At 36.9% G+C, this 18,803-nt stretch overlaps 1 protein-coding gene across 3 annotated transcripts in view; it reads right to left on the reverse strand.

The window, feature by feature from the left end:
- CB3H14orf39 (chromosome B3 C14orf39 homolog) overlaps positions 1-18,134 on the reverse strand; it is a 53,330-nt gene extending 35,196 nt beyond the window's left edge. For 2 of the 3 annotated variants that reach the window (XM_043556294.1, XM_043556293.1), the window contains exons 1-6: positions 17,971-18,134; positions 16,977-17,184; positions 14,196-14,322; positions 9,751-9,840; positions 741-928; positions 613-655 (exon numbers count right to left, since the gene is read on the reverse strand). In XM_043556294.1, coding sequence (XP_043412229.1) covers positions 613-655; positions 741-928; positions 9,751-9,840; positions 14,196-14,322; positions 16,977-17,097 — 569 coding nt within the window. In that variant the 5' untranslated portion in view covers positions 17,098-17,184; positions 17,971-18,134. The remainder of the gene's footprint in view (positions 1-612; positions 656-740; positions 929-9,750; positions 9,841-14,195; positions 14,323-16,976; positions 17,185-17,970) is intronic. The other variant, XM_043556295.1, reaches the window with a different exon arrangement.
- Between the last annotated feature and the right edge of the window lie 669 nt (positions 18,135-18,803).

Below are 18,803 nucleotides of genomic sequence, written 5' to 3' on the forward strand. Positions count from 1 at the left end.
ACAAGGTAGTCCCCAATGAATTTCTATAAATGAGTAAATAATTGTGATTACCACCTTCCATTCTAACAAGTAATAACCAATTGATTTAATTGGAATTCTTTCTTTGGTAAGACAGAGCAAGAAGACTTCTTCATTGGTTTGGTTGCTAAGATACACCACTTAAAGCAGTCATCACTTTATTCTCATTAAAACTGCTTGCTTCTGGGGCGCCTGGGTGGCACAGTCGGTTAGGCGTCCGACTTCAGCCAGGTCACGATCTCGCGGTCCGTGAGTTCGAGCCCCGCGTCAGGCTCTGGGCTGATGGCTCAGAGCCTGGAGCCTGTTTCCCATTCTGTGTCTCCCTCTCTCTCTGCCCCTCCCCTGTTCATGCTCTGTCTCTCTCTGTCCCAAAAATAAATAAACGTTGAAAAAAGAAACTGCTTGCTTCTGATCACATGTATATAAATATGAAAACTAACCCCAGCTGACCTGTAAAGTAACTTATCTATTTTTTTAATTAAACAAGCAAAAAACTCCAAATCCATGTGATACTTACCAAGGAATCACAAGGACAAAATACAGAAAAAAACACTTATCTACAAAAATTCTAGGTAGAAGTACTTTTGTGGATACATATGTAATGTCCATTTAGTAAGTGATGGAAAAGGAGCAGGTACTGAAAAACAAAATCATATTTTAGTCTAATTCATTATTCATTACAAAGATACAATTATTAAATAATATATAAAAAATATTAATACCTAGAAGTTCCATAAAGATAGCTTCATTCATTTTTAGTTGTTCAGTACATGCCAACACTCTATTTTGAATTTCTTCATGTTCTTTTTTCTTCTCATAATATACATGTGAAAGAGGTGTTTCTGAGTATTTTAGTTGATATTGCTTCAAAACATCTTTATACTGACATACATAATCATGATACATTTTTCTGTTAAAATTTTAAAACATGATGTCAATATAAAAACAGTATATCTAGAAACTTTCTAAGTATCACTTGTTAAAGTCTACTAAACTAAGTATAAATGGCAAGTCAAATACCTACTTATCCGTTTCCCTCAATACTGTCTGCCCTTCAAACTTTCCTTAACTCCATCACACTTTTCAAGTCTTTACTTTCCCACTACCTGAGTTATTCATTCCTTAATCCTCTCCATTTAACTTTTACTCTCACCATTCCAAAGAAACTACCCTTCACAAGGTCACCAATGATCTAACTATCCAACTCAGTGATCTCTTTTTTTTCTCATCCTAAGACAGTGCAGAACCTTTTTTTTTTTAGTTTTTATTTAAATTCTAGTTAGTTAACATACAGTCTAATATTAGTTTCAGGTGTACAATTTAGTGATTCAACACTTACATACAACACCTGGTGCTCATCACAAGTGCACTCCTTAATCTCCATCACCTATTTAACCCATCCCCCACCCACCTCTCCTCTGGTAAACATTAGTTTGTTCTCTACAGTTAAGAGTCTGTTTCTTATTTGCCTCTTTTTTTCTCCCTATGGTCATTTGTTTTGTTTCTTAAATTCCACATAGGAGTGAAATCATATGGCATTTGCTTTTCTCTTACTTTGCTTAGCATGATACTCTCTAGTTTCATCCATGTCATTGCAAATGGCAAGATTTCATTCATTTTTATGCCTAATGTTCCACTGTGTGTGTGTGTGTGTGTGTGTGTGTGTGTGTGTGTGTATACCACATCTTCTTTATCCATTCATCAGTCAGTGAACACTTGGGCTGTTTCCATAATTTGGCTATTGTAGGTAATGTTTGCTATAAACATTGGGGTGCATGTATCCCTTCAAATTAGTGTTTTTGTATTCTCTTGGTAAATACCTAGTAGTACAACTGCTGGCTCATAAGACAGTTCTATTTTTAACTTTATGAGGACCCTCCATACCGTTTTCCAGAGTAGCTGCACCAGTTTGCATTTCCACCAACCAGTGCAGGAGCGTTTCCCTTTCTCCACATCCTTGCCAATACCTGTTGTTTCTTATGTTGTTGGTATTTGGGATTTCATCAAAAGATATTTGAGACTTCATCAAAGTTAAAATTTTTTTTTAATGTTTATTTATTCTTGAGACAGAGACAGAGCGTGAACAGGGGAGGGGCAGAGAGAGAGGGAAACACAGAATCTGAAACAGGCTCCAGGCTCTGAGCTGTCAGCACAGAGCCCGACATGGGGCTCAAACCCACGAACTGTGAGATCATGACCTGAGACGAAGTCGGACGCCCAACCGACTGAGCCACCCAGATGCCCCAAGACTTCATCAAAATTAAAACCTTCTTCAGTGAAGGAAACAATCAATAAAACTAAAAGGCAATTTATAGAATGGCAGAAGATATTTACAAATGACATATCTGATAAAGGGTTAGTATCTAAAATATATAAAGAACTTATAAAACTCAACACCCCAAAATGAATGATCCAATTAAAAATTGGCAGAAGACATGAATAAACATTTTTTCAAAGAAGATAAACAGATGGCCAACAGACACAGGAAAAAGTGCTCAACAACACTCATCATCAGGGAAATGCAAATCAAAACTACAATGAGAACCTGGTTCTTCTGATGACTTCCTGATCTCTATCCTCCCTGAGTTTTCAGTTGTTATTGTCCCCAGTCCATCTACCTCTAAAACTATGTGTTCTAAATCCTCAACTCTCTAAGCTAACATTATAAAGGAAGTCATGTTTTATGTGTTAGAACTCTAGGTTCACAATCATTCTTATATACTCCATATCTGTTTTATGAAGGAAATTTCAGCACTGTTTGGAGGAGCTCCTCCAGTCTAAATCAGGTAGAGGTGGATCGGTCATCTATGTAGACACAAGTCTTAAGTGGGACAGTTAATTCTTGCAAAACGATATTAACTCTTCTCATTTGACTTTTGCTTGATCTACAATAGGGGTCAGTTACTATGACCTATGGGCCAAATCTAACCTGTCACTTGTTTTTGTATGGCCTGTGAGCTAAGAATAACTTCTGAATTTTAAAATTACTGGGGTGCCTGGGTGGCGCAGTCGGTTAAGCGGCCGACTTCAGCCAGGTCACGATCTCACGGACCATGAGTTCGAGCCCCGCGTCAGGCTCTGGGCTGATGGCTCGGAGCCTGGAGCCTGTTTCCGATTCTGTGTCTCCCTCTCTCTCTGCCCCTCCCCCGTTCATGCTTTGTCTCTCTCTGTCCCAAAAATAAATAAACGTTGAAAAAACAAAAAAAAAAAAATTTAAAATTACTGAAAAACAAAATAATAGTATTTCATGCCACATTAAAATTATATGAAATTCAAGCTGTAATGTCCATAAATAAAGTTTTATTAGAACACAGCCATTCATTTTGTATTGTCTAAAGTTGTTCTTGCATCACAACAGTAAGGTTGAGTATCAACAGAGACTTAGTATAACCCACAAAGCCTAAAATATTTACTATCTGGCTCTTTATAAAAAAAAAAAAGTTTGCTGGGGCGCCTGGGTGGCTCAGTCGGTTGAGTGTCCGACTTCAGCTCAGGTCATGATCTCGCGGTCCGTGAGTTCGAGCCCTGCATTGGGCTCTGGGCTGATGGCTCGGAACCTGGAGCCTGCTTCCGATTCTGTGTCTCCCTCTCTCTCTGACCCTTCCCCGTTCATGCTCTGTCTCTCTCTGTCTCAAAAACAAACTTAAAAAAAAAATTTAAAAAAAAAGTTTGCTAATCCTAATCTACAACAATGAAAATGTTCAATCCAGGTTTATCATAGGAAATATATTCTTTAGATTCTTTCTGCCCAATTCTTAAGTTTCAAGAAAGAACATGCATTGAAAATTTTCTAAAAATATATAGTCCTTATGTTCCTCAAAATTTTGTAAATTTTCTAAATCAAAACATTCTATATGGGGGAAATTTATTTAAAGATACTATGATTATCTCATCTTAACAGATGAGAAAAGAACAGTATTCATAAATGCTTGTATACTGAGAAAAAAAAGTAAGGATAACAGCATTGTACTGATCAGCAGATCTGAATCTCCTCATGTTTTAATTTTTTAATATACTAAATAAACTCTGGGGGCACCTGGGTAGCTCAGTCGGTTAAGCATCTGACTTTGGCTCAGGTCATGATCTCACAGTTTGTGAGTTTGAGCACCATGTCAGGCTCTCTGCTGTCAGCACGGAGCCCACTTCAGATCCTCTGTCCCCCTCTCTTTCTACCCCTCCCCCACTTGTTCTCTATCAAAATAAATTAAATTAAAAAAATATATATATATATATATACACTAAACTCTGTCCCCTTTAGCAAGATAAAGCAGTTGAGCCCCAAAACTCCTATTCCTCTAAATGCCTATTTGCTAATTAATCCCTCACTTCTTTTTAAAAAAATATGTTTTTGAGAGACAGAGACAGAGGCGAGTGGAGGAGGGGCAGAGAGAGAGGGAGACACAGAATCCGAAGCAGGCTCCAGGCTCTGAGCTGTCAGCACAGAGCCCAATGCGGGGCTCGAACTCACAAACTGCAAGATCATGACCTGAGCTGAAGGTCACCTAGGCTGAGCCACCTAGGCACCCCTAATCCCTCACTTCTTGGGAAAATGGCCCAGGGAAGAGGGAAATACCTATAGAAAACTGAATTGGAGTGGCCAGTTTCAGATGAAATTAGCATTCCACATTTACCCTATTCATGTTGTATATTCATGCCCACTGTTCTTATATACTCCATACAGGGACTTTAGCAGAGACCAGCATAGTAAAATCATGATTCAAGAAGAGCCCTGACTATCTCATCTGCTGACAATACTAGTCTTAATGAATGTCTAGAATGGAAGATTAGGAGAAACAAGAAGCTGGTTCCTCTATTTCCTTCAGCATCCATGATACCAACAAATGGAGTCATTTCCTTTTACAAGCATCTGGTATTGAGTCATCAATTCAATCAACTTATGTGGTTGGTTTAAGAAAGAAATACTTGTTTCCACTATTAAAGTGACTACTCTGGCTACCTAAGAGAAGTCATCCACAACAAACACTATCAGCTAGGTACACTTTTGAACTGCTTTGTTCTAGCCTCTCAAAGAAGCATTTTTAATAATGTTTTATAGCCATGACTTGCATTGAGAGATGTTCTAAGAAGTAATATATATTTTGTTTATTTTGGGGAGGTCACTGAAGATACTACCACACTGTATAATTATCCTTTAATGAGAACTCAGGCGAGAAATTTCTCTCAAATCTCATTACCAGGAAAAACTTCTGCTTATCCTTAACAATTGAACTGTTTTTTAAATGAATACTCTGGGGGCGCCTGGGTGGCGCAGTCGGTTAAGCGTCCGACTTCAGCCAGGTCACGATCTCGCGGTCTGTGAGTTCGAGCCCCGTGTCAGGCTCTGGGCTGATGGCTCAGAGCCTGGAGCCTGTTTCCCATTCTGTGTCTCCCTCTCTCTCTGCCCCTCGCCCGTTCATGCTCTGTCTCTCTCTGTCCCAAAAATAAATAAACGTTGAAAAAAAAATTTAAAAAAAAATTAATGAATACTCTGAATCCCAAAATGATCACATTTCCACAATGCCTGACTACTAGGAATTCCAGAACCTAATCTGTATCTATATTTAACAAATGTACAAGGCCATGTAATATGAATTTCTATTCTAATCAAATGCTTCATCTTCTTACATTATCCTTATATTCCTATAGCCTTAATTTTTATATTCAGTTTTCTTTTAACACTATGGCATTATACAAATTATCTCAAATCCTTTTTAGATTAAAGCAGGGTCTAAAAATGACAAAGTAACAGTCTCTTTCACTAATTTCACCCTTTACCTATTCCTTGGATGACTGTATACTCTAGCTTTCTTTCCTTTTTGCTCTATTCATTTCCATGGACAATCTTACCTATTTCCATGATTTCAAATGCCAACGAAGTCCAAATCTATTACTTTAGTTGTTATCTTAAGACCTATCTTTGAATATAAAGGGTATTGCAGTCTATATTTAGTATGTTTTTAATTAAAATATAAAAATTGGAGTGATGTCAGCGAGAGGACAGAATAAAACATCCCTCATGTGTATTGCCCCCTCAAAAATAATAATTACCATATATCCATGGGCAAAAGTGCATTTGTGAGAGCTTTGTGATCCAGGTAGGAGACTGTGAAACCCTGGTGTAGTCCAAGACTAAGAAGAGCTATTTTGAGAAGGCAGGCTCACATCCTGGTGGTTAACTCACTCTGGTCCTGACTACAGACCCAGAAATAGTTCTGTACTCCTGAGACCTCAGCTACAGCCCATTTGGCCTTGGGTCTGTTACCAGCACTATACACCAAAGGACTCAGGAGTCATGCCCACGCCTGTGTCAGGAAATAAGCATACATCCCCTGGTCCCAGCTGTGGACCCTGCAGTGGCCCATGAACCAGCTCTAGTCCCTATGGTCGCAGTCTGGGAGCCCCTGGAGGCAAGCTTGCCACACTCATTCAGACTATAGATTCTGGAAGGGCCCCATTAACTGGGCTCGAGCCCATCCCAGCCACAGTCATCAAAGAGTCCTGCTGGCACAGGGATCCAGCAGGAGACACTCCTGTCTGTGCCCCTAAAGATCCTGATACTTGATGAGCCTTATGCTTGGTTCCAACCCCCTCACAACTACAGTTTATCAGCAGTACTAAGGGTCTAGTTCCCAGTGGGAGACACTCCTGTCTGCACCCAAGGAGATCCTCAAGAGCCATATACTTAGTTCTAGGTCTCTCACAGCCAAAGGCCACCAGCAGACCTGCTAGCCCTGGAGCCCCCCAAATAGGTACTCCTATATGTATCCCTAGAAATTCTAAAAGGGCCCTATACTTGGCTCCAGCCCCTCCTGCTACAGTCAGGGAGTGGTCCAGCTCACCCAGGGACCTGGTGGAAGACAAGCCCTTCTGTCCCTTCATAGCCAGGACTACAGACCTCAATCTTGATTGTGGAAACTGAAACCTCACTAAGGCTCAGTTCCAGTCCCTTCTGGCTACTAAAGTTTAGGGCCAGTCATGACTACCCACAGATCTATCCAGTGACTAGCCAGGAGGCCTCCCAGGGACCTACTGGGAGTCATACCAGTCCACACACTTGGTAATAGAAAACAGAAATACCATATGATCCAGTAATTCCACTACTGGGTATTTAGCCCCCAAAACCAAAAATACTAATTCAAAATTATATACGAACCCCTATGTTTATAGCTGAATTATTTACAATAACCAAATATGTAAGCAACCCAAGTGTCCACCTACAGATGAATGGATAAAGAAGTAATATATACGCATGTATGTATGTGTGTGTGCACGTGCACACGTGTATATATATATATACACACACATATATATATGTATATATATATACATATATATATATGTATATATATATACATATATATATATGTATATATATATACATATATATATATATATACATTCAATGGAAAAAATTCAGCCCTGGAGCCCCATGTTGAGCAGAGAGTTTAAAAATAAAAATTAGGGGCGCCTGGGTGGCGCAGTCGGTTAAGCGTCCGACTTCAGCCAGGTCACGATCTCGTGGTCCGTGAGTTCGAGCCCCGCGTCAGGCTCTGGGCTGATGGCTCAGAGCCTGGAGCCTGTTTCTGATTCTGTGTCTCCCTCTCTCTCTGACCCTCCCCCGTTCATGCTCTGTCTCTCTCTGTCCCAAAAATAAATAAACGTTGAAAAAAAAAAATTTAAAAAAAAAAAAATTAAAAATCCCAACCCTTTAAAAATTTTTTTTAAATGTGGTATATATATGCTATGGAATTTTTTATTCAGTCATAATAAATAACTGCTGCCATTTATGACACCGTGGAAGGACCTTGAGAGTATTATGCCAAGTGATTAAGAGAAAAACAAATATGATATGATCTTAATTATATGAAAAATCTAAAAAAAGCCAGATCATCAAAACAGAATAGAATGATGGCTGCCAGGGGCCAGGAGATATTGCCCAAAGGATACAAACTTCCAGTTGTAAGGTAAATAAGTTCTGGGGATTTAACACACAGCATGGTAAATATAACAATACTGTATTATATCCTTAAAAATTGCTAAGAGAGTAAATCTTAAATGTTCTTACTACAAAAAACCCCAGTAGTTATATGAGGTGACAGATGTGCTACCTACCTAGCCTTACTGTGGCAGACACTTTAAAATACATACATGTATCAAGCCATGTTTGTACACCTCAAACTTAAACAATGTTATATGTCAATTATATATCAATAAATCCAGAAGAAAAGTAAAAAAAAACAACAACAAAATAAAGTATAAAAGAGGACATAAAATATAAAAAATGATGAAAATATTTATGAAATATTTCAGTATTTATGAAAAAAATATTTATGAAAATATTTCAATTTTTTTAATTAAGTGAAATTAGGGTGCCTGGATGGCTCAGAGTATCTGACTTCAGCTTAGGTCATGATCTCATGATTCCTGAGTTCAAGCCCCACATCAGGGTCACTGCTGTCAGGGCAGAGCCTGCTTTGGATACTCTGTTCCCTCTCTTTGCCCCTCCCCCACTCATGCTCTGTCTCAAAAATAAACATTTTATAAAAATTAAGTGACACACTGTAGGTTAGCCAATCTGACAATAAATTATATTTTAAAAATAAAAATAAATAAATAAATAAATAAATAAATAAATAAATAAATAACTAGCACTGGATTAAAAATCAAGGAAGGTTACATGAAGAAGTGGAATTGTGAAGGCAAAATATTCCATCAATTTGAATATTTTAAACTTGGTCTTTGATGAAGAATTAGATTGATGGAGGGCAGGGGGGAGGGGAAAATAGGTGACCGGCATTGAGGAAGGCACTTGGGATGAGTACTGGGTGTTGTATATAAATGATGAATCATGGGAATCTATTCCCAAAGCCAAGAGCAATCTGTATATTATGTATGTTAGCTAACTTGACAAAAAATTATATTTAAAAAAAATTGACCTTTGAAAAAAAATTAAGTGAAATTATAATGCTATATAATATATTCAAAGTCTTTCAACTTGTTTTATTATATTCACTAATTACATTTAGTACTCAAGACTAGGTTATTTTATACATAATAAAATAAACCCATACAAATATTGGGGTTTCTCCATCAGAATATAATACCCCACTACATTAGCTTTCTGAAAAAGAGAAGTCTCATATCAAATCCCCTTCAAGGTATGCAGGTGCCCTCTGTGCCTATTCAGCAGTTCCCTACTGAAGACTGGAGTGCTTAGCCTCCCACTGAAGACTGATCTGCAGCTCCCACTGCTCAGGCCACTGAATGGATAGGGACAACCACTGAGTGGTCTTAAGCTGCTCTTTTACAGAGGCAAACAAAATGGAAATAAGGTTGATGGAAAACAGTTTCTAAAAAATAAAAATAAATAAAATCCCCTTCAAAAGTCAATACTCCAAATTTTTCATAAGCTAGTTCTATAGCTAACTATTCCCCCAGATGTTTACCTGTAACAATTGTTATAAAGACCATTAACTGAAGCACTCTGCTATAACAATTGCTACTGACAAATTGTTTCTACCTAAGGATTCAGTAGAGCTTTATAACGAATAGGTAGACCTCCAATGGTACCGAAAGAGTACAAAGCACTGGATTTACTTAAAAAAAAAAAAAAAAAAAAAAACAAAAAAACCTCTCAACATACAAAGTTTCTGCATTTTTCAAGTAACGTCTTTGCTACACATATCCTATTAATATATTATAGAATTGATAAGCTTAAATTAATATATGTACTTGTCTTTTTCACTAGTTTCTTGATAAACAGTAAATTGGTCCTGCATATAGTCTTCATGTTTATGAAAAACATCACATGTTGGCTTCCAGCTATAGAAAAAAAAAACTGTAATTAGCATCTCAGAATGACAAATTGTAAGAGATAATAAAAATGAATTTAACCATTTAAAGATAATGAATATCTTCCTGGAGAAAACAAGTTTATAACAAGAAAATATTCCCACCTCTCATCACCACCACTACCACCACTCAGACAATCATACATACACTCAAATATCAACATTGATCAATTTTTATGTAAAACCCATTGTGGAACCATGACTAAGGTAGAAGCAAATGTTACGTGGTTAGACTGTGTATTGCTATGGCATTTCTAGAATATACTCTGCAACACTCCAACATCAGGCTTTCCTTCTATTTCTCATATCTTGGCTAAGAAATTCTTTGGGAATAAGGATTCAAAGAATTATAAGGGCTAAAGAGAGGCTTTTTCTCCCTTGAAACTTAGAAACTCAGATTGTTATACCCTCCTGAACTAGAAAGAAAGTAGGCCAAAATGAATTATAAAATCAGATAGTAAGAATAAAATGAATAGCTATCTTACATATTTTTTGTTTTAAGACTTGAAAAATGTTATCAATGTGACAAATCTAAAATTTGCATATACCATGACAGCTTCCATTCTAAGTGTTGTTCAACTATTTCCTCCAGCTCTTTTTTCTAATCTTTTAATATTTTTTCAGAGTCAAAAAGTTCACACTGGAAGCACAGAGAAGTATATAAGGAAATAGCTATCATCCATATTCTCAAATACAGAATAATATCTACTACTACTGTTTTAATAAACTATTTCCAGATTTTGTAAGTACATAATTTAACATCTTTGAGATTATATTCATATATATGTGTATCCTCCTTTATCACCTTTTAAATTATACACATTTTCCTTGTCACTTAGAATTCATTGTAAAGGTTTTAATAAATACATCATATTCCATAACTTTATCTAACAATTCCCATATTGTTGGCCATTTTTGCTTAATCTAAGTTTTTCCATTGTAAATAGAATTTTTACTTAAATATTTGTCTGAATTTCTAACAATTTCCTTAGAAAACATTCCCAAAAATAGAATTATAAGGTCAAAGGTTATACATACACATATTCTGAGTGTTTTAAAAATTCTGTAAGAAATACATGTTCACTGAAAAGATATTCTCTGTAAGCATGTACATATGGATGTACATATTCCCAGTTTATTTCTAATTATATATATATATATATATATATATATATATATATATATACAATTACTAAGCTGGGTTCATACTATGAATGTTGTTTTATTGCTTCATTCAGTTTGCAATATACATCTTTTCGTGTCAATAGAAAGTTAACCTCTTTCCATGTCAATAAATATACATTCATAATTTTATTGGCTGCCTACTGTTCATATGCACATACCAAAATCCATTTAACCCATCACCTAATGTTGTACGCTAGAGTTGCTTCCAATGTTTTCCTATCATTAAAAAAGGTTGAAATAAAACACCATGTTATACATTACATTTTTGAGAGAATGCCTAATTATTTCCTTACGAAAAATTCTCAGAAATGGACACTTTTAATCAAAAGTCGTGTTTATTTATTTTTTAATTTTTTAAGCTTATTTATTTATTTTGAGAGAGTTGAGGAGGGACACAGACAGAGGGGGTGAGACTGAATCCCAATCAGGCTCTGCACGGTCAATGCAGAGCCTGATGCAGGGCTTAAACTCACAAATCAAGAGAACATGACCTGAGCTGAAGTTGGACACTTAACCCACTGAGCCACCCAGGTACAACAAAAGTCATGTTTATTTTTAAAGCTTTTTAAAAAAATACTGACATATCATCCAAAAGGTTTATACCAGCATACATTACTATAGTGTACAAGGTAAGTGATTTTCTTATTCCCTGGCCAACACAGGATATTATCTTTCTTTAAATTTCTGTAAAACTTAAAGGCAAAAAGTAGCATTTTATTATTGCTTGAATTTGGATGTCTTAGATTACTAGTAAGATTGGCCATTTATTCACATGTTTCTTAAACATACATTTCTTCGTTTTGGTATTTACCTATTCCTATTTATTTTCTTTGCCCATTTTTCTAACAGGGCTTTTGCTTATTAGTTTCCACAAGTACTTTACATTTTTAAAAATAACCATTACTTGACACTTTTCCAACCTTATTCTTTTGCCTTTTATACCATTTGGGGGCATTTTTCATTTTAATTTGTGTGTAGTCACATTTATCCATTGTCTCCTCTGTAGTTTCTACTTTTGGTGACACACTTAGAAAGGTCTTCTACTCTCAAAGATTATACAGTCACTTACATTTCTTCTAGTACTTTCATGAATTCATATTCCACATTTCAATCTCTTAACCAGTATGGTGAAATCATGAATTAGAGGTATATCATGATATTAAGATCTCTACTAACTGTCCTTGGAACCCAGTGAGAGATTAAGCTTGTCTGAAGTACAGTACATCTTGTACTGGTTCTACAACTGGTTCTTAGAACAGCAGATTCTAACGGGAAACTACTTTTCCAGCACCCACTGCATCTAGTTGAAGGAAACCACTGGTAAAACTTCCTACAATAAAACTTAAATCAAAATAAAAGAAAAAGTTCAATAATATATGGTTTTTTGTTGTTGATCAGATTGCCAAAAAATTTACACAAAAATTTAAGCATAATTTCGGTGTTGGCAAGGGTATGAGGAAGCAAGAACTCTCATACACTGTTGGTGCAAGTATGAATTCATATAATCTTTTTGGAGAGCAGTTCAGCATTATCTATCAAACAGTTAAATGTGCATACTCTTTGATCTAACAACTGCATGTCTAGAAGCTCATTCTATAGCAACAGGTCCATTAATATGGAAGGATACCAGTACATGTTGCTCATATTAGGGAAAAACTGGAAACCTAAATGTCTATTAATAGGGGAATGGTTAAATGATATAAGATACATCAATACTATAAAATCTTATGGAGCTGTTAAAGAATTAAATCTATACATAATCATTACATGTATAGCACAATTTACATAACATACTGTTAAATTTAAAAACTATAAGTACGGTATGATCCCATATTATAAAAAGAAAAAGTAGACATACATATATATATATATATATATATATGTCTATGTAATAATGATATTGAATTTTTATTGAAAAATGCCTGAAAAGATTCTCAGAATGATTAAAAATGATTTCCTTTAAGGAAGAGGACAGGGTTGAGGTGGGAACTGCAGACAGAGTAACTTTTTATTCCACACATTTGTATACTTTTTGAATTTCTATACTAGGTATGTGCTTTTATAAAGGGGAAAAATAAAAAAGATTTATTAAAATTCTGAATAATGGGTGGCTCAGTTGATTAAGCACCTGACTCCTTATTTCAGCCAGGTCATGATCTCATGATCATGGAATCAAGCCCCACATTGGGCTCTGCATTGGGTGTGGAGCCTGCTTACAATTCTCTCTGTCCTTCTCCCTCTGCCCCTCCCCTGCCCTCAAAAGAAATAATAAAATAAAATATTTAAAAATTTTTTGAATAACAATATATTTTTAAACAAATAGGATTCTGAAATATAGTAGTTAATACAAAGACAATGGTCTATATTAAGTACAGAAAATTGACACATTTTATTTATTTATAAAAAATTTGTTAACGTTTATTTATTACTGAGAGACCGAGAGAGACACAGCATAAGCATGGGAGGGACAGAGAGAGGAGGAAACACTGAATCTGAAGCAGGCTCCAGGCTCTGAGCCATCAGCAGAGAGCCCAACACGGGGCCTGAATTCATGAACTGCGAGATCATAACTTGAGCTGAAGTCGGATGCTTAACCGACTGAGCCACCCAGACACCCTGACACATTTTATTTTTGTAATATATAATAAAGTTCTATTAGTAAGCCTTTGCTTCAAAATGTTTATGTCTTATAGTAAATTTAACCATTAGGATCCAGAACCTGAAGCCATGTTGAAAGAATTCTTAACATAGTAAGTACTTTCACTTTGAAAATCAACTTATTTTAGGCTAGATTCTCCTACATAAAAATAAATCTTAAAAATTCAAATACGGAAATTGTTTCAACTTTATCCAATAGGAATTTTATACACTGGGCCTATATTATTCAAAATTCTGCAAACTATTTGGATCTGAATTAGATCTTACAGTGCTTCTATTTTTCTTTTGATCCTCCTATGAGCCCTTTTTACAGAAGCATGTAGCAAAGCAATTTAAGACCTGATTCATTATTTTGCTAATACAAAATACTACTTTAAAGCAACAGTGTCTCCAAGTATAAAAACTATAAATTATAAATAACAGAAACCTTAAATAAAGAATCCAGTGACAATTACTGAAAGTTCATTTCTTTCAAATACTCACTTACTACAGTTGTCTTTGATCTCCTCACTATGTTTACAGTAATGACCAATTTCCTCATCTGTCGTATTTATAGTTTCATGTATCTTACAAATAGCTGCCTTGTTTTCTTTAATATCTTCAAAGCATTCTGAAAAGGAGAAATTTTTATTTCCTTAAGGTAGAAGTCATAAATTCAAAATTAACAAACACAGAGGAAAAAGGGGTATGGCAACTTAGCTAAAAGGAGAGGAGTTAGAGAATGGAGAAGAGAGGTTTGAGATGGGAAGGGCCCTATACTAAAAAGCACAGAACCAGAACCAGGCTTGCTCATAGATCCAGAAGCAAAGGATTTGTGTTTGGACTGAAGTACACTTGAAACTAATATGACACTGTATGTTAACTAACTGGAATTTAAATTAAAACTTTAAAAAAAAAGACCCTGTTCCTCATCTTAACATAAGAAGGCTAGATCAAGTGATATCTAGAATCAGTGGCGTCTTATGATTGTATGCGTTCATGTAAACATTTAGTCATATGTGATACTAACTTGTTTCAGTTTGGACAAATGTTAAATTTCCCTTCACTGATTCCGTGTCAATTAATTATTAAATACACCTTCAACTCACCTCTTTGTTACTAGTGAAAAAATACAAGATAAAAATAGAATTTCTTAAACATTAAAATAAATTATTAGCACTCATACTCCGTATTCTTTTTTGTCACAGAAAGGTAACCAAATTCTACCTTTTCAGAAATCAAGAAATTAATGGTTCTATTTTATAATAGCTTTTATGTTGGATCTTAAAATACTGTATGTATGTAACCTGCTTTGCCATTTCACCCATAATATCATTTTTCAGAATTATTCCTGAAAATGTGGCATGCATCAATCCTGACCCCTGACTTCTGGTCATGTCTAAAAAGATTTTTAAAAATTCACTCTTGGGGCGCCTGGGTGGCACAGTCGGTTAAGCGTCCGGCTTCAGCCAGGTCACGATCTCGCGGTCCGTGGGTTCGAGCCCTTCATCAGGCTCTGGGCTGATGGCTCAGAGCCTGGAGCCTGTTTCCGATTCTGTGTCTCCCTCTCTCTCTGCCCCTCCCCCGTTCACGCTCTGTCTCTCTCTGTCCCAAAAATAAATAAACGTTGAAAAAAAAAATTTAAAAAAAAATTCACTCAAAGGATCCAAAATATATAAAGAACTTAGAACACTCAATACCCAAAAAACAAATAATCCAGTTAAAAAATGGACAGAAGACATGAAGAGACATTTTTCCAAAGAAGACATACAGATGGCTAATAGACACATGAAAAGATGCTCAACATCACTCATCATCAGGGAAATACAAATCAAAACTACAATGAGCTATCACCTCAAACCTGTCAGAATGGCTGAAATTAACAACACAGGAAACAACAGATGTTGGCAAAGAGGTGGAATAAGGGGAACCCTTCTGCACTGTTGGTGGGAATGCAAACTGGTACAGCCACTCTGGAAAACAGTATGGAGGTTCCTCAAAAAGTTAAAAATGGAACTACCCTACAATCCAGTAATTGCACTACTAGGTATTTACCCAAAGGATTCAAAAATATTGATTCAAAGGGGCTCATGCACATCGATGTTTATAGTAGCACTATCAACAATAGTCAAATTCTGGAAAGACCCCAAATGTCCAACAACTGATGAATGGATAAAGAATATGTGGCATATATATATAACGGAATATTCAGCCACAAAAAAGAATGAAATCTTGCCATTTGCAATGACATGGATGGAGCCAGACAGTATTATGCTGAACAAAATAAGTGAGTCAGAGAAAGACAAATACCATGGGATTTCACTCATATGTGGAATCTAAGACACAAAACGAACACAGGGAAAATAGAGTGGGGGGAAAAACCGTAAGACGGATTCTTAACTATAGAAAATAAACTGAGGGTGGCTGGAGGGGAGGAGACAGGGGGATGGGTTAAATGAGTGATGGGTATTAAGGACTGCACTTGTGATGAGCACTGGGTGTTGTATCTAAGTGATGAATCACTAAATCCTACACCTAAAACTAATACTACACTGTATGTTAACTAACTGGAATTTAAATAAAAACCTGAGGGGTACCTGAGTGGCTCAGTAGGTTATGCGTCCAACTCTGGACTTCTGCTCAGCTCATGAGCCCAAAGTGGGGAGGAAGCCTGGCATCAGGCTCCCCATGCTTAAAATTCTCTCTCTCCCTCTGCTGCTCTCCCCCACTTGCACTCACACTCTCTCTCTCTCAAATAAAATAGATTAAAAATAAATACAAACTTGAAACTACAAAAAAGAACATAAATTTAAAAATAAAACCAAAATTTTTTCAATAAAATGTTTGAAGTAACTGGTGTTGTCTGAGAAAAAAAACATATTTTTTACTGCACTGAATTAAGGGGTTATTTCTTAATTTTTATTTTTGAGAGAGAAAGAGTGTTGAGTGGGGGAGGGACAGAGAGAGAGGGAGACACAGAATTCTCCAGGCTCTGAGCTGTCAGCACAGAGGCCCAAGCAGGGCTCACACTCATGAAGTGCAAGATCATGACCTGGGCCAAAGGGGTTATTTCTGCTTAAAGCAAAATTCTTCAACACAGAATAATTAAATGCTGAATACAGAAATTTATTATTGAGAATCTGTAGTTCAGGCAAATAGCATTAGTCACTAGATAGAACTGGCACAAAAGTTATAATGCCAACTGTAAGTTGGCAACTGCATTATTATCTTATATGCCATAAAAATTTTTAAAAATAAATACCTTTATCATGCCAAATGACTTACTGTTAATCCGTTGAATCATATCTTCTTTAGTACTTATATCTTGCTCATACTGGAAAACTAAAATAAATAATTTTGTGACTTCGTTGTTAAATGTTAAATAATAATACAAATAGTTACCCATTTCTTTATTTTCATTTTATACCTACCAAATTCTAGCAAAAGCCTGTCCAAACTGACAAATAGGCTGTCATTCATCTTGGATGCTACACTAAAAAACACAAAAATATTTATAAGAAGGAATTTCTGAAGTCATATGCAAAACAGCATATATTCATTCGGTAGCAAACTTTCTAATCAGACATTATTACAGAAAAATATGGGGTGGGGGGCAAGCACTGGGAAGGGGAGGAACACCTTCAGTCCAGTACTGGGCACTTAATACTTGCTGAATGTCGCTGCACGACTGAAATACCTGGGGGGGCGGAGAGAGCCTTCATAATTGTTTATATGTGGTATTGCAATAAGTCATTGAATCTTCTGGAGTCCACAGACACCAAGACTTCCCAAAACGATACGCCTTTGAAAATAACTAGTATCTGAATATGTCCTTTCTTGGCGTGTGTACTACTACGCGTAGCAAGAGTCCTAAACAAAGTCCTTTACCAACAGCAAGGTAAAACCCAGGAAGAGTGCAATTTTACCCTTAGGAATTTACCACCAGGACTCCAAAAAGCGGAGGTTTTCACAGGACTGCCAATTCGCATTACAAAATACGCCTGAGGCGGGGCGTCGCTTCACTCCTAACTCGCAGATTCAAGGAGCCACTCTTCCCGCGCGTTTTGAAGCGGGAGGTTGGCTCGGGACCAACACCCTCACAGCCAGCGAGCCTCCCCTCACCCGGGGCCACCCCCAAACCCCCAACCCACGCGCCATCAAACCCCCACGCGACCTCTGGTCGAACTCTGGGGACAGGGCCCGCCAGCCCCCCAAATCCCTCAGAGCCGCTCGCCCAGGGAATAACCGCCACATACAGACAGTTCCCTTTCCCGCCCACCTCAAGGTTCCCTCCGGGACCCGAACATCCACGCCCTTCCTTCTCCGGGTCCCACACTTTATTCTGGGTCCGGAGCGCGGGGTACTCGACGCGTACCCGGACACTGAAAAGCCGACAGCAGTCCCGCCTCGGCCCCACCCAGCCCCGCGAGACCCCGCGAAGCCGAGAACGGGAGCCGCAGATCGCGCTGAAGAGCGAGATTAAACTCCCCGCGAGACCAGTGCTGCGGCCATCACCCCTTCCCCTGGGGCGAGGAGAGAACCCAACGCCCTAAACCCCCAGGAGTGGTGCTGGAGTTACAAGAGAAGCCCTGAAACAACAGGGAACACGTCAGGAAGACTATTCATTCCTCTTGTAACCTAGCAGTTTAAAAAAGTATTTTGCAGAACAGCAGGAACATCGATATTATCGTAACGTGAAAGTAAAAACCGCTAGAATCAATCATCAAAATATATTTTTGCATTCAGCGTTTTCAAAACTTCTTTAAAAGCAAGTATAAGAGTTCGAATTCATTTTCATTCAACAAACATTTTGAATGACTCATTTGTTTAGTTTCAAATAAATGAACATTAACATTTTTTGTCCAAATGCTGTGTTTAGGTAATTTATGCTCTTAGACTTTGTCAGCATATCCAAAGTGAAAAAGAGAGTGGAGTAAAACTAATTTAAGCGAATAAGCCCCCAAACTGCTTTAATTATTGGTATACTTCTGGTAAAGATATTTTTAATACCCAATGTTCTAAATAATTGTCTCAATTTACCAAAGCCTAAATTCACAGATTATTAAAATGAAAGAGAAATTTTCAGAGCTTTTTTTCGCTTAAGTGCCTCAG

The sequence above is a fragment of the Prionailurus bengalensis genome, chromosome B3 (genome assembly GCF_016509475.1).
Source record: "Prionailurus bengalensis isolate Pbe53 chromosome B3, Fcat_Pben_1.1_paternal_pri, whole genome shotgun sequence".
In the NCBI taxonomy this organism is placed as follows: domain Eukaryota; kingdom Metazoa; phylum Chordata; class Mammalia; order Carnivora; family Felidae; genus Prionailurus; species Prionailurus bengalensis.